Source organism: Mauremys mutica, chromosome 2, assembly GCF_020497125.1.
Source record: "Mauremys mutica isolate MM-2020 ecotype Southern chromosome 2, ASM2049712v1, whole genome shotgun sequence".
NCBI lineage: Eukaryota > Metazoa > Chordata > Testudines > Geoemydidae > Mauremys > Mauremys mutica.
Genome location: NC_059073.1, coordinates 161,777,921 through 161,795,479, shown reverse-complemented (window position 1 = coordinate 161,795,479; position 17,559 = coordinate 161,777,921). Strand labels below are relative to the sequence as shown.

The window sequence follows — 17,559 nt, the reverse complement described above, 5'->3', positions numbered from 1 at the left end:
CTACTCTGAGTACAGGTTTCACCAGTTTTGCATCTACCTTACATAGTTTCATCTAGACCACATTTCCTTAGTTCGCTGATGAGAATGTCATGTTCCTCCATAAAAGCAGGTACTAAGTTTGCCCTTCTACAGACTTTTTTAAAGACCACGATAAAAATTCAAATGTAGGCCTACACTCAGCTGCTGGTATGCCTTGGTGTTGGGTGCTCAATCCCAAAGGAACAGACAAGATTAAAAAGAAACAAAACAAAAATCCCTTTACATCTTTTGAGATAATTATTTCAAAGTGTAAAAAATAATGAAAATGTTCACAGTATTAAAATATGCTGATTACAATCAGTCCAGTTTGATTATTTCTTCATGATCAGAAAGATCTGCTGAATAATGGACTAAATTGACTTCAGAAAATGGTGACATCATTGCAGAAATCTGCATGTACTCACTTTTTTTTGGTAAACAAAACTAATTTTTAAAAGTGAGTTTTTAAAATATCTTTTAACTTTCAAGCTGCAGGCACATAAACATCAACAAAAATTATAATTTCTGATGTTGACTCATTTCTGCCAGATACTCTTTAAAGAAAAAGAGTGTTTTATCTTTGGAGATTAAAAGTAGATTTTTTTAATGAACCGTTTAACTAGAAGGATTCAGTGTTAACTAAATTATTTCATTTAAAAGAGTTATTCAGCTTCGTCAAAACCGTGGCTTTCAGAAACAGATCCACAGCAAAATGGATTTTAGCTCTTTTTACATTTGTTTAAGTATGATTTTGGAAGCAAGTGACAGTTTAAAAAAGACTTGTTTCATATATTTAGAATACCTTAAATACTATAAAAAAGACGCATAGAATGCACTCACTCTTTCTCTCAAGATTTCATTCTGCTCCATTTGAGGCTTCATAATTCATCTGCCTGGGAATTGCATTACCACCTCTACTGTGATCCTACCTTTATCCCTCAAGTACATTTTGAAAACGCTGTAGAACAAATGGTACCCCACTGTAAAAATGTCAAGGAGTTTACTTAAACACACAATACCATAATAGCTGTAGTTCTCTACTGCTTTTCTAGTTCACAAATATTTGATCACAAGGAACATTATTGCTGGGGAAGGGGGTGCATATAGATTTTTACCAGTGGTTGAAAAAAAAAATGCTTTAACGCAACTGCTATAGAAAAAATTTAGAACATACCAGATAAAGAAAACGATGCTGAAAGTAACCCACACAGCAGATTTATGGCATTTATTTTTTTAATTACTAGCTTGAAGTTTTCTTTGTTTCTACAGTTTTCTTTGTTTCACTGTTATCTGTACAGGGTGATCTCCCTTCCCTTCTCAGATTTCTGTCAATGTGGGAATTTGAAACTTTGGGGGGGAGGGAGGCGAATTTCAGAATTATATTGATTCTACCCCTTCCATTTCCAGTGTCCCACCCTCTTTCCTTACAAGCTTTTAACCACTGCTTTCACTCCTACTCTTGTTGTTACCTCCTGTATCCCTTACCCATCTCTGTACCTCCTTCGCTCCCCTTTTACTCCCGTTTCTTCCCATGTACAGGGCTCCTACCCACCTCCACCCTCCTCATCTTTGTATTCTCCTTTTGTACTTCGCTCTAGTATTGGATGTATTTGTGTGGGTCTGTGTGAGTGTGTGTTTGTGGGTCCTGCAATCCGCCGTGTCAGCTCCTTCTGCATTTCTTCCTGCACGCCACCTTGCAGCACCTGCTGCATACACAGCATGGCTCTGTCCTCTCCCTCCCACTAGCAATTTATATTTTTTTTAGTCAGACAGAGTGCTAGAGAGCCAGGCTTATTTGTGGAGAGAAGGAAAGGCACCAGGTCTTGAAGGGAAACGGTCCAAGTGCTGTGAACAGTGGCAGTGGAGAGGGGTGGTTACTACATGGCCTTCTATGAAGAGCTGAGCAGAGAAGGTGCAAGGGGGCCCAGTAGGGAGTTGTTGGAGTGCTAGTGAACCCATCAAAGATGATCCTGTTGATGACTATGAAGGGTTCATCTGGGCCCTCCTTACTGTGGCATTCTAGGAGGCTGACTCTCTGGTAAATGTCCAGTTGCCCACAAGCCCACGTCAGGCCTCCTGCTTACTGCTATGACAGAGGCATATTGTGCTAAGGACTGTTTCCTTTTACTGACATAAAATAATAAAAGTCAGTACTTCTATAACAACTTTCACCTACAGATCTCAGAGTGCTTCATAAAGGAAATTGTCCCCAATTTACAGATAAGGAAAATGATGCTCAGGAAAGGGCTCTGTAGAAAATATAATAGAGACATTGGGCTGTATGAGCTTTACCAAGAATTCTTTGTTGCACTGGAAAGGGGGTAACTTGCATCACAAACCTTTCCCTGGGTCCCATGCTGACCTGCCTGCTCCTTCCACTGTCCCACCCAGTCTCCTCCCTTTTCCTCAGCATAAACCTCAGTCCCATAAAGCAGCTGCCACATTGTATTCAAAAAGAGGCTTGGTGTCTTGGAGGCAACTGAGCCCCCTTTCATGCTCGTGATAGCATGGCAAAAATGCACATGAGTCTAAGGGGATTATTCTGGGTCCATATATTTTACATTTTCCTGGGCTAAAAATATAATTTGTCATAACCTAATCACAATAGTAACAAAAAGAAAATGCAATTATTTGTAAACAGGAAACTTTCCTGTTTATTCCACATATAAAATATTCATGCAGTGGAAACAGTTCATGTAGCTCAGGACTTCAATCAGCTCCTTGAAATTGTCCTTACCACCTTAGTTTTCCCCTGTCAGTCAATGCCAAAACTATGAATGCCCTAAAGATATTGTTTAAAATAATATCACCAAGAAAAGGTACATGTTAATGTGAGCTTATCCAATGTTAATTGTAGATACTTTTATAAAAGCATTAATCCTATCCCAATCCCAATCTATAATCAATCAGCTTCCTTATAGTATTTATCATTTATCCACCACGCCCAAGAATTTACTTCGAATGATTTGGGTATTGAAGATTTGAGACACTTTGAAATTAATTTTCATTACTTTGTTTTGAAAACCTGCTAACTGCTCAGAGCATCATTATAGCTGTAGAAGTCACTGCATTAACAGCAAATCTACAGGAGAAGAATCCCTTGTGGGATTTCAGTAGTGTGTAGTATCTTCACCTCTAATTCAAGGGAAAAATCTATGAACATCTGAATTAATGACGACCATCGGTCTTGAAGACCATTACATACAGAATGGAATCAGTTTCAGTCTGTTTCTTTACAAATTTGCTCTTAGAATTTGAATGAACAAAACAAGAAGGTGACATATAAACTAAATTATTGAAATCACATTACACTGAAAGAGCAATTATGATGTGAAAACCATTTCTCTCTTTGCAGAATAGTAGATATTAAAAGGCAGTATTTTAAGCAAGCCTCCTTCTAGAGATGATGAACCCTTGATAGACCAGAAACTATAATGTTATCATTTTGTGGCATGTATGATTCACTGTATTTTATTTAATGTAGCAATTCTCCCTACTCAGATTTTGATGCCTCTGTTTAAACCGCGATAGAAACTAGGACAAACTGAAATATGGATGAATTATCAGTAAGTGTGAACTTCACCCTCACTTACACCATTTAATGTTTGACTGGACTTGGAAATAAAGAATTCTATTTTTTTTAAAGTTAGAACTAAGAAAATTAAATACTTTTATTAAGTCCTCCAAATAAAAACAAAAAAGATACAATGCCGTGGTCTAGATTGTTTAATTTCATATGAATGTGCTAATTCTGAAAAGCTTGATTTGATGTTAACCTATTAACTGCCTGCTTTTGGACCATGCAATTTCAATTTTTTTTAAATACTCTAAAACCCAGAAACTCTAAATTTTGGTAAGTAAAAGGTATCTGGGGCCAGTGACAAACGTTGAAAACATTTTAGATGAAATCTCTTGAGTTGGTGCAGCTATTAACATTTTCCTGAAACAAATCAACAATCACATTCCCAAACTCCTTAAAAGATTGAACAGTCTCTTTTAGAGATTTTTAAATGACCTGGGGGCTGTTGATAAACCAAGAAGCATAACTTAACCCCCCCGCATCTCCTATCAATCATAGAAACCAGAGGATTCTTTATTTCATATGGCAATTGTGTGGAAAACTTAGAAAATAATGTACAGTAACTCCTCACTTAAAGTCATCCCGGTTAATGTTGTTTTGTTGTTACGTTGCTGATCAATTAAAGAACATGCTCATTTAAAGTTGCACAATGCTCCCTTATAACGTCATTTGGCAGCCGCTTGCTTTGTCCACTGCTTGCAGGAAGAGCAGCCCGTTGCAGTTAGCTGGTGGGGGCTTGGAACCAGGGTGGACTGGCAGCCCCCCTGTCAGCTCCCCGCTCCCCTAAGTTCCCTGTGCGGCAGCCGCCCAGCAAGCTATCAATTGCCGGCAGTTCAGCTGTCCCGCCCCCCACTGCCATGTGCTGCTCCAGCCCTCTGCCTTGGAGCTGCTCCCGGGAGCCTCCTGCTTGCTGTGCAGGGCAGGGGAAAGAGTGGGGCTAATGTCAGGGTGTCCCCCTTCTCCCCTGCTCCTGCCACCCGCTTACCTCTTCTTCATATAGAGCAGGGTGGAGACAGGACAGGGCTAAGGATGTAGGGAGCTTGCTGGGTGCAGCTGCTGTCTCAACTTGCTGATATACTTAAAAAGGCAGTTTACTTTGAGTGGAGTCAGTGTACTTAAAGGGGCAATGCGCATCTCTCTCTCTCTCCCACACACAGGGCGTGTGTCTCTGTCTGCCATGCTGTCTTCCCTCCCTCCATTCCTGCTGCCTTGTAGAGTGTGAGGCTACATTAACAACGTGTTAACTCTTGAGGGCTCAGCTGAATGCTAGTTCATCATTTAGCAGCAAGGCATTCCCTGGGAAATATCCCACCCTCTTCTTCACCACCTCAACCAAGCTTCACAATCATCATCGCTGTGTACAGTATTAAATTTTTTTTAGTTTTTTTTGTCTGGTTACAAAAATATTCCTGGAACCTAATCCCCCCTATTTACATTAATTCTTATGGGGAAATTGGATTTGCTTAACATCATTTCGCTTAAAGTCGCATTTTTCAGGAACATAACTACAACCTTAAGCAAGGAGTTACTGTAATTCTTTCAATGTAGTTTAAGTAGTTTTCCTGAAACGAAATACTAGCATACTTAAACTTTTCAGATATTTTATTTTGAATGAATGTGGCTTTCTATAATTGAAATTATTGGGCTAAAATTGGTCTTTAATCTTGAAAAGAGTTGTTCTGGAATATAAACAAGACACTTTAACCATTAGAAAAAAGATCAAAATGCTTACTGATAAGGAATGGTGTATCCTTGTTTAATGTCAACCTCACTTCTTGGCTCAACTTAATTGGTGAGAGACTTTTTATTATTATTTTAACTGAACTGCTAGACTTTAGCCCCTTTAGCATTTTATTAATAAATTATTTCAGAGGCTTCCTATATTCCCTGCAAAACAACCATCTTCTTGACTGAGGTGTAATTTCAATTACTTGAATAGAGGAATAGTTATTCATACAGTAAAGGATTTTTCTGAACCTTTTCTGGTAAAGTCTAACAAAATTCAAAACAGAATGACGTGTCATGCTTGGTCTTTTGTATTAAACAGATATTAGCCTTATCATTTTGGTTTATGGATAGTGAAGTAGATCCGCATCTGGATCTAGAATAATTTTTGACAAAATTACCATTTAACACTTTGTAGAACTGGTTTTCTTCTGAAATGTATGTGAACACAGACTATCAGAAATTATGTCTTCTTTATACTTCAAAATAATTCAAGCTAATAAATCATAGGTGTGTGTGAGCGCACGTGTGCGAGAGAGAGAGAGAGAGAAAACTGAAAGAACCTACCCTTTGTTACCTTGAGCCATGTAGAGGCCCAACTCTACAAAACTTTAACATAAATAATCCTAAAGATTTCACTGGGATTACTCACATGAGAAAGGGTTTGAAGTATAAGGCATTTAACAATAACCTAAAACAGGTTTCTTCTACTAAGATTACTCTTTTAAAAAATAGGTTCAAGCCTAATCAAATGTGTGTCAAAACACCCTAATTTCAATATGCAAATTTATGGTTGTAATTACTTATACTGAACTACTGGATGAAAATTATGTAATGTATCTAATAACTTTACTATAATAGAACACATGCAAACAAAGGCTTAAAAAGGAAATTGACATTTGTATAATTAAGTATTGATGTTACAGGACAGTGACTTCTGAAAACCCCACTGAAATTCTATATATATTTCAAATAATATGTTAAATATTTTAAACTGATTGTTGAACTTGGAGAATGTGGGGTGGGTGGATGGTCAGAAAACACATATGTTTGTGTAATTACATGTGTGTGCTTGTGCATGTGGAGTAAAGTGTCTTGGCTGGAAACTGACCTGGATTTTCAACTTTAAGATCATTGTCTGAAGCATATAGATTTCATAGTCACCACAGTCTGAAGGTAAAATCTTGGCTTTACTGAAGAAAATAAGAGTCATTGACTTCAGTGGGGCCAAGATGTCACCCCAGTTGTTCAGATTTCCAATCCAATAAAAAAAATCACTTCAGCTGATTATAGCAATTACTTCATTTCAATGCCCCTATAGTTTTGGTGCTGAAAATTCTACCACCAAAGCATGCCATAGATTCATCATCTTGTCATATCAGATGAAAATTAAAAATCAGGTCACTTAATATACATTTTCAACAGTCTACCAAAAGCTCACATTCCCTGGTGTGTAATTTGTCACAAGAAGATGATCAATACAATTTATTATCAATGGCAATTCATTACAATGACAGACAAATGAGCAATTTGTACAGTACCTAATGCTGCTCATGCTTCCAGTCTCTGATCCAAGCTTACATCTCTCCAGTTGGCTGGCTACAATCTGGCGTTCAGCCTCAAGTTCTCGAGTCAGTCTCTCAAACTGCAGCTCCTGAAACACAAACACAAGCATTCATTCAATGATCTTTGCAAGAATCAACAAGAATTTCAGTTCATGTGTCAAATTATAGCTTGTGAAATAAGTGTTACTATGACAGCTTCTGTGAAAAGCTTCCCACCGCCCCTCTTTTTAACACATTCAGAGTCCAAATGTATATGATAACACCTGCTCATTCACTCATAATTCTGATCATGTGCATTATAAATGGAGTTAGTTTATTTAGGGTGAAATTTTCAAATGAGATTAAGTGACAGACTCATGTCAAAATTCCATCCTTAGTGCATATGTTTTTCTTAATGGTGGTGTAATAGGTTTTCGCTAAGCTGATACAAGGATGCTAAAACAAAAGGAGCAATTTTTGACATTTATTAAGACTCAGCTAAGGGATCTGTAGAGAATAATACATGGTGATGAAATCTTTTGTACTCAGCTAAATATTCATCATTCAACACAGTGGAAAAATCAATTATAAGATAGTGTGTTTTTATTGGACACAAAGTTTAATTTCAGCATCTTGGTGTTTTGTTGGAGCTAAACTCTTGTGGTTTCAGAGCAGCCCCTTGTTAAAATCCTGCCGTTAGCTGTTGGTAGGGTTAGGGTAATTTCCCTGATTCTCTGGATATTACCAAGCCAGAGACGACATAGCCATAGAGCTCATAGAATATTTCTGATTTTTTTTAAAATGCACCAGATTGCATCAAATATAAGTTACCCCCCGCACACACACCCATCCAACTCCCACAGAGCACCCCCCTCCAAAAAAAACCAACCACATTACAAGGTGAATATAAAATAAACACCCACTACAAGATCTTCATTTCTCCATGGGCTGTCCGAACATATACAGTACTCAGTATATTTTTCAAGAACAAAGAATATTTCAGCAAAGTGCTCTTATTATTAATTTGTCTAGTTATGCTGCCTTTTCTCCTTGGTTATAGTTATGAGAAAGCTAGTGTACGTGGTTGGCCCTTTAACGTAAGCTAGGTCCAGCCTCACCTGTGACAGATCAACCCTCTCCCAGCTGAGACTGATTGTCCGAGGTCGATTATAAAAGCCAGCAAGTGGCTCAGCAGAGTAGAGAGTTGCCAGAAAAGCACTGGGTTGTGGGGGAAGAAGAGAGAGACAGGCTGAGGTAAAAAATGTCGTGGGAATTCCTTGTTAAAATACTGGCAACACATCAGTGCTGAATCTGTGTGTTCTCATGTACACAGTCTCTCTCTCTCTCTCTCACACACACAAAAGCAGAAACAAACAAATTCAGTGCTATCACACAAGTAGTCTGTGTGATGACTATTCAGTCGCTTGCACTGCATTTACCACCACAGTATCCCACAACAGTACAGTTAATATACAAAACAAAACAATGACATGTTTCAGTCACCCTTCTGGATGACTCAGTAAAAACACTGCACCATTATTCACACAGAGTTCCCCTTCTCTCTGTTTTTCATAATGGTAACTAATTGATAAACGAACTAATTAAAAGCCTAGTTAAACAGAATCACTTTTTATCAAACCCTGATGATTGCCATGTTCTGTTATAGCAATCAGTTACATTGATTTCTAAAATGGAAGAGCCCCAATCCAACGCCTAGTATTGATCTAGACCCCTATTCTGGGAAAATATGAACTTATAGCACAGAAAATAAGAGTCCCTAAATTGAATCCTGAGCTTCCACAATCAACAGGGTCTAGCTGTATAGATCACTGATCTATTGTGAGGAAAGATCCCCTTCCCTGCATTGCTGTCCAGTAACCTCCTTTGGCTGGTTAACAGAGTGGTGTATGATGGACTACAGAAACACACTTTCCTCCAGTCTTTATATTAAAAAAAAAAAAAGTTCAGAACTGAGCATTTGAAAGTGAGAAGGAAGTAACAGAAGGTTCAAGAAGTTTCACCTCTCCCCTCCTGTTGCCTAGCCCCCAACCCCAGGATCCAAAAGCAATCTGAGTGAGATTACATTTCTCTAATCTCAGATATGGTTCACTTCAGTTTCCAAGGCGATGAAATGATAAGGCTGGTTCTTATTTTATCCAATTCGGTCTCGTCACCCCCCTTATATTGGCACAGAATAATGTAAGCCCTGCATATAAAATGAGGCAGGATCTCAGCACAAGGTGAGAGTGGCAGGATGCAGACCAAGTGTACTTAAGATAGCCACTGACATTTGACAGAGGCCATTTTAAGTATTTGGCACTCAATTATTATTCCACTTAAGATTTGCCTGAATATGAATACCACCAAAATAGCCAGAGTGTGTAAGGAGTGAAACCAAACTGATTATCTGTTGCATCACTACCCATATAATATGTGTTTAAATTCCATAAGTAATTATGTATGAACATCATAATAATGACCAATGACAACAAAAGTTACTCTGGTTCTACTACTTAGGTGCCATGTTTCAGCCTAGAGGTTTCTGCATCTTAGTGGCAGATGAAGTATTTTTAGAGTAGTATATACAATTTTAAAAACATGTTGGGTCTTTAGTGGAGTTATGCTAGTGGTGAATTATAATACTTATTAGACAGTCTAAAAAACTGAAATTAAACTTCATGCTTATAGAATTCCCACTAAAGTCAATGGGATATGCGTGTGCATATCTGAGGACAGAATTTAGTCCCATGTTACTGGGCTGTTTATTTTAAATGTGGAGGGGTTACTGTGTTTGTGTGTATTTACATTTTTCTCTGACTTTATTAAGCTTTTTATAGTTGCCTACTTCATATACAATATTTATTTATTTGCTTACCTAGTAGAATAAATTATCCAAGAAGCTGAAAAGACTGTTGATCAACTTTGCAAGAACTATTACATGCATGCTCACAAGACATGAGCAATATATTATTTAAATGTTTGGGAGAACAAAATCACAATAACATAACAGAGAACTTTTTTTACTTGCTACTGTGCTTGCATAGTGGATGAGAGCACTTCAAATGATGAGATTTTGAATTCATAAAATAAAAAAAAACTATTATATAATACAAGACATTTTTTTCCAAATAAAAATAGAATTACACAATAGTTATTATGTAGTAACTAGGATATGTATTCAGACAAATGTATGCACCTTTGAAGATGAGGAGCTTTGTAACTTGACACCTTAGAAGGAAGTTGGCCAGTCACTGAATTTGGTTTGGCTTATTACACAAGGCTCATTCTCACCTGCCCTATGAGAGAAATGCACAGACAGTCTTATGCCTTTTCAGGGGAAGTATAAGAATCAACAAAGACTCAGGACACCAATATTTTTCCTACCAACCATCTCCCTTTTCCCCAGCCCTGCCAGTGAGAGTGGATTAAGAGAACACTTGGTATTAATCCATCAGAATTGTAGGGCTGCAAATGTATGTTCAAACTTATGCAAAACTTGATAAACAGTTTTTAAAAAGACAGGATTTGCCATCTGGGGAGATTTCAGCATGCATTCTGACAGGGTCACAGATGCAAAAGGACAAAAACTCATCTCATCATTTGCCTACCTAGGAATTTCACAGGTCAATTCTGGTCCAACCCACACAACTGGTCACACCTTGGACCTAATTTTCAGCCCAGATGTTAAGATAGTGGACATCACAACCCAGCCACTGTCCTGGACAGAGCATTACATCATTAAGGCAGTGGTCAGAGACCTTCCATCACTCAGGCAACAAGACAGACCAATGACCCTGATTTCACCATAAAGATTCGTGGACTCAAGGAGAGACGAAAGCATGCTAAAGGACAACAACACCTCATCCACAGGATGAGGAGTCGAGGACTAGGTGAAACATTACCATTCTACACTATCAGCCTTTGACATGCTAGCCCCCAAACTGCTTCTTCCTCCCCACTAACCCACAGATCTCCTTGGTTTTCTGACACACTGTGATATATGAAGAGAGAATGGCAGACACTCAAGCACCAATGGTGGAAAACAGTCTGATTGAAACAGGATGAAACAATTAATTCTTCAAAGCCTATGCCATACTATAGTCCAAGACAACCTCTCTATCAGCTTCCATTGAGGATACCAAATCCTTCTCCAAGGAGCTAACCAGGCTGGTAAACCGATTAATTAATCTGGAATGCCTTCAACCTGCATTGGAGTTCTTCATCACACTCGGTGCACAACTGTCATCCTACTTCACTGAAAAGATCCAGGAAGCCTTCTCAAAGAGCATGGATCTGTTCCACTTATATCCACCAGCCAACAGCCCATGTGTACTCCTGGAGTTCAGCAAATTCACTCATCAAGAAGTTTTAGACACCCTAAAGGGGTCTTGACCAAAGAGTTATTAATCTGATCTATACTCTTTCTGGCTTGCGAAAGAGAGTCGTGAACGACTGGTGCTACTCCTACTGAATTTGCCAGTGTCTCATTCAGAGAAGGAATTTCCCTTCTTCTTTTAAAAATGCAATACTCTGATTAACACTGAAGAAACCCACACTGGATACATCTGTCCTAGCCAACTATCACCCCGTGTCAAACATCCCATTTCTGAGCAAACTCATAGAGAAGCTAGCAAAAAGCCAACTACAAGTTCATTTAACTGAAGCTAACACTGTAGACCTGGCTCAGTCTGGATTCAGACCAGGACATGGAACCAAAACCATTTTAGTGGCAGTGCTGGATGACTTCTTCCTGTCAACTGATAGAGGACAGACATCCAGTCTCATACTGTTGGACCTCTCTGCAGCAATAACATTGTTGACCCTGAGATTCTGCTCTTTTGTCTGAGAGAGGTGGCAGGTTCAGGGTAATGCACTAAAATGGTTTGAGTCTTTCCGGGAAGGACATACCCAACAAGTAGACCCCTCACTGGTGGAGTTCCAAAAAGATCAATTATCTATACAGTCCTTTTCAACATCTACATGCAAACAGTAGGTGAACTGGTCAGACAACATGGACTCAAGTGCCAACTATATGCAGATGATACAGAGCTCTACCTATCCTTCACCACAAACGGCCACAGAACTACCATCAATATGGCCCGGTGCTGGGATGAAATCAGCTCATGGATGAAGAACAGCTGACTGAAGCTGAACCCAAACCCAAGCAAGACAGAGGTGATGCTGGTGGGCAGAGGAAAATATTCTGAAGAGCTTTCAGCCATGGTGTAGTCTCTGTTGGCTGAAGATACATACCCACAATTGGCCAATTCAATCTGTAGTCTAGGAATAGTCTTGGATTCCTCGCTGATGCTGAGCTCTTGCATAGCAGCATCTACAAGTAATGCTTTCTACCATCTCTGCTTAGCTAGGAAACTCTGTCCCCATCCTGAGGGATGAAGACATGGCCTCAGTTTTTTATGGCTTTGACACCTCTCCTCTCAGCTGGATTACAGCAATGTAATATACCTGAGCATGAAGCTGTCGGCACTTAGGATAAGCCAGTTAGTACAGAATGCTGCAACACATCTCCTCAGAAACACAGGCTACTGTGAGCACATCAAACCTGTCCTCCACTCACTCCATTAGCTTCCCATAAAATATCAAATCAAGTTCAAGGTCTCGGTCTTTATAGTAAAACTACCCTAGTCCCAGGCCATGGAGTATTGAAAAGATCACCGGAGGAGCAACAACTCTGGCACAATGGAATTCTCAAAAATAACTCTCAACTCCCTGATCTGTGTGGGAGACAAAACTTTCTGCGGGTGCAGTCCAAGACTGTGGAATAAACTACCCCAGGAACAAAGATCCATCACAAACCTCGCCACTTTCTGCTCCAAGAGCAAAATGCATTTTAGACCTCCCATTTCTAATATAAACACATAGCAACATGTATATTTACAAAAAAACTAAAATAAAATACACACTACCAAAATAAGATACACTGCTGCACACGGGTCTCTTTCTCTGGGGAAAAGAATAAGAGTACAAACAACATGTGACAGATGTGTGATTTAATGCACTACTGGAAGGAACTCAGATACTACACAGATGAACTTGGTGTCAAAATCTATATAGAATGGAACTGATAGAACATAATAGTCTCCTAAGTCCTATTCTGTCCATACAATTACATGCCCAATACATAAAAATCAGTCTAGTATGCATTTTATTGTGATATTTTGGCATTCAACTTTCTATAAACTAGAAGTGACTCCCATGTATTTGAGCTTCCTTTCTTTCCCTTCCAGACACTTTTTCTTTTCTCCTACTGTCACTGTTTATGTACCTTTTCCCCCCTCTCTCTGGATTTGCTCTTTGTGTAAAGTTTAATGTTTGCAGGTTTACTACCTTGTGGTTTTCCCAGTTTCTGTTCCCACTAACACCATTCTTTCATAGCTCTGCTGTCTTCAGAACATTTTCTTCTTATGATTCTGTTTTTCAGATTGTACCCAATGTACAGGGTACCCCCATGTTCCTAGACTACACCTTCCCCTGACAAATAAAGGAATAACGGAAGAGATGCTTAGGGAATAACTGGGATGAGCAAGCAGCAGTCATTTTACTGTCAGTCTGCCCTAAGGCTGCCATTTCTCATCTCCCCTGATGACTTCCACCAGCTGCCATTCAGAGACAGTAGAGATGGGGGAGGTTTTTCCACACACTCCCTTCCCCAGAACCAGACCTGACAGCTCATTGAATACATGACTGATTGAGGAGGCCCTGCATGCAGGGGTTGCATGTCCCATTGGAAACAAAACAAAAAGGTGAGGTGAGACTAGATGTGAGAATAGAACGAGATCACCATCCCTCAATGTACCACTAACAATATGCAGGATGGCTTGAAAGGTCTTTAGTATTGTTATGGAAGAAATTATAGTGGCTAGTATTTGAGTAAATCCATATAGTTTTATATCCCTTATCTATATTTCAGATATATGACAGTGATAGGAGCTATTGAAATTAGAAATATTGATGTTTACATTTGATAAAAAGCAGGCACTGAACCTGGCTCAAGCATTTGTCATAATATTTATGTAGCCTGTAACCACTCATCTCACTGGCCCATTCCCTATTGGTTCATCACCACAACCTCACAATAATGTTAATGGGAATCTAATGAGGCATGCTACATTAGAATTAAAAACAAACACAATGGTTATGCAAGTTTATGTACATACATTCCATTGTTAAGATAACTGCACGAGGAGGACATCTCTGCACATCAGTGTAGACCAGACTGCAATGTCAAAATGATGCCGAAGGAAGCATAGGGAGATGACAGTGCAATGCTGAAATGACCATTCTGACAGCCCAGAGCATTGAGCAACAGAAAGTGGCTGAGGCTAACACACAAAAAAGTGTAGATGGTGATGCAGCACTCCATTGATGTCAGAAAGGAAGGGGCTTTTTACTGTAACTTTATGTGCAAGTCTGCCGGAGACTTAAGTAATTTGTGTTTTAAAGTGATGTTGCCTGTCTCACTCTCTCTCATTCTGGTAAGAAGTGTTGATGAGTTGAATTTATCCTTTATATTTTCTTCCTCTCTTTCTATTTCTCGATAACCATTTGTAGCAGGTTATCATATGGCGACTAAGTTCCTGTATTTGCATTTTTGGTATAAAACTTCAATTTCTCCTACATTCTGCAGCAAAGATGGGCAAAACGGTATATATTTTCTAAGCCTTGAGCATGACTAAGGTTTGAATCCAACCCTTATGTAGGACAGAATGATGCAGAGGTAAGCTACTCACCTGTGAGCTGCCAGCTAGAGTACAGGGAATAAATCCTCTATACAGTGAAAAGTATACTGTGCTTTGCATGATAAACCAGCAGCTACATCCCCTTCTCTATGGGTGTATAATGCACAAAAGGGCAAGTTTTTAAATGTGAGCTGAGACAGGGTATATTAGGTGCAATATATCCGAGTCCTTATCCAAACTATGGAAGTGCCATTTTCAGCAGCCACTGGCTTGGGAAAATTCCTAGAAGCAGGAATACAGTACTGCTGCAGTGCAGCACTCATCCATCTCAACAGATTTTGGGTTGCACCAAATTGAGTGTCCCTCTCACCCCTAAAATGGGCTCTCTTAATACACCTCTGTGTACCCCTATGTAGCTGGTTCAGTTGTCTGTTTATTCACCTATAGAAATGGGTACAAACATGTGTGTTTGATCTACAGACAGAGAACAGAAATACTGACCAACCCAAAGACAAAGGATGAGGGAAACCCTAAATTGATGGTAGGTATCACTCTCCAATATTAAAAGGGTTAGAAAGACAGAAGATAAAAAACAGCTTAAAACAAACTAAAAATTCTAGTTCAGATCAACAGAAACCTGTACTTGCTGTAAGACAGGTGATGAACTGGCATGCTCTGCCCCTTCCTCCCTATTAACCACATGATCTGGCTATATAAAGTTTGGTTTGTTCCTTATTTCTGTCTCCTGGTATAGGGTCATGTTGCCCAATGTCTGTACTGATATATTTAAATGTTGGAAAAAACAAGGTAAAAAAGAATAGGGCTTCACTGGAGTCACATAATTGTATGTAAGATGTACAGATATTGAAATATGCCTTGAAAATGCCTTGTTAACAACTTCTCTCTCTCTCTCTCTGCCCTTTTAACTATCTGGTGGCAATGACCCTTAAACATATTCTATACCTTAGCTTCCTCTTGAAGCTAAAATCAATATGGGACCCAACATTGTCTGAACCCACAAAAACCTTGAAAATCTCCAGTAAGACTGACCCAGCCTTGTGGAAAGGATTCTCCCCCATCCCAGGATTCTTCCAGCAGCTCCCATTGGCCGGGAATGGCAAAGCATGGCCACTGGGAGCTGCAGGGGACCATGCCGTGCCTGCGGACGGTCAACATCAATAAAATGTCTCTCAGCCTGCAATCAGATTACCCTGATGGGCCACATGCAGCCTGCGGGCCGTAGGTTGCCCATCACTGCTCTAGTGAGGCATCCAGTAAGCACATTTTAACTGATGCTATGTGCATGTCTCTCTTTATAAGTTCAAGGAAACTGGCCTAAGAGAGATTTGAACCATAACTTTAAGCAAATGCTTTTGATATTTTAAACTTGTCCCTTTTGGACCAATCCCTTCCAGTAGCAGGGACCACACTCTTAAAAGTGCCGTAAAGACAAGTGCATCCCTTCTCCTTGGATAATTACTGGGAAGAGTGATAAATGTGTTAGATACTAATGAATTGATGATCATAAGTAAGTATTACATTATTATAATATTATTGTTATATTATTATCTTGGTGATTTGCATAGTTCCTTAACCACAGTTGATGACACCTGCTTGCAGGACTGTATTGGTGTGTTCAGTACATGGATTGAATGTTGATTATGTCTACACCTGAATAGTGAACTGTTGAAAGTATAATTATGTGGTTCTGGGTAAATTAATCAATTGTTGATTATTTAAGAATAACCAACTGTTCTGATTTGAGAAATACTGTTCAAGTTAAAAGTTGGCCTAAAAATAACCTAGTGTTAAAATTAGTAAGCTAACACCCCTTGGATTCAATAAAAAAAGATTATCTTATTAGATTCCATTTGAATATCGGCTCACAGAATTGGCAAATCTAGTTTGTTAGATTTCAGCTTTAAAATCTAACTGGCACATCAGCAAATTCACAAAATTGACCCCCCTTTCCTCCCTATGCTTACATGTACCTGCTTATGCAGGTCTCAATTTTCTTAACATTTCTTTAATTTGTAGGACTGATTATTTTACATGGCAGAAATGTTTATGCTTTAGTGTGTTTTGCAAAAGACCTACTGAATTATGAGCAAAATTCACAAAATCCAGCAGGTGTGAAAAAAATGAGGAATTAAGTTCACCCTGCAGAGGTTTCCTAGATTTTACTGTATTCTCCAGAATGCAAGAGCCAATTTATTAATTTAAAAAAGCTTTAACTTGTGGTTGTAAACATACCATTCACAAAGTACCTCAAAGTACTGCTATTCACTTGATCCTGCAGACACAGAAAAACAACCCCACTAAAACAAGTACAGACATCCCTGGTAAGATTAATAGGGAAAGGCTGATTAATAATATACAAAAAATAGGCCTCCTGAGTTCAAATACTTCAAGGATAACAGAACTCTAGTACAGATGTACTAGGTTAACCTAGTAACTAGGATAAATTGTGCTCTAATTAGTGTCACATTATAAAGACATATCATTATAAATATCCAATTATATCATGTATAATACTATGAGTCACAGCTCTACAAACTCTGAATGAGGTGATTTCTTATAGCTTATAACCTCCTTATCCTATCAGCCTAGAAAGCCAAGATGTCATGTAGCACTCAACAATGCATATCTTCTCTGCTAGAAACAACAAATCTTGAAAATGATTAACTTTCCAAGAAACAGGAAACTACACTGTATATAAGCAGCTATGATGGTCCAGTCTACATCTAGAATTAGAGCAGAATTATTTGAAGATCCTGGACATGCCAAAAACACCACCTGCAATGCCAATCAACATATGGATTCCAAACTGGATGTGGATTAGCAGCTTCAAAGTGAGGTTTCAGAACATACCTTTCCTTCCATCGTACTACTCCCTCCATTTCCTCATTCTCGGACACCATCGTTTGATTCTTGCTTTATTGTATTCTACTCCTCTTTCATTTGAGCATTTCATTCTTACCCTGCACAGGTT

General features: G+C 38.9%; 1 protein-coding gene across 3 annotated transcripts in view; it reads right to left on the bottom strand.

Annotated features, from left to right (window-relative positions):
* Window positions 1-17,559, bottom strand: part of CTNND2 (catenin delta 2) — a 1,196,137-nt gene that overhangs the window by 724,617 nt on the left and 453,961 nt on the right. For 2 of the 3 annotated variants that reach the window (XM_045005428.1, XM_045005429.1), the window contains one exon: window positions 6,865-6,977. In XM_045005428.1, the coding sequence (XP_044861363.1) occupies window positions 6,865-6,977 (113 nt within the window). Of the gene's footprint in view, window positions 1-6,864; window positions 6,978-7,985; window positions 8,082-17,559 lie in introns of those variants that run through there. The other variant, XM_045005430.1, reaches the window with a different exon arrangement.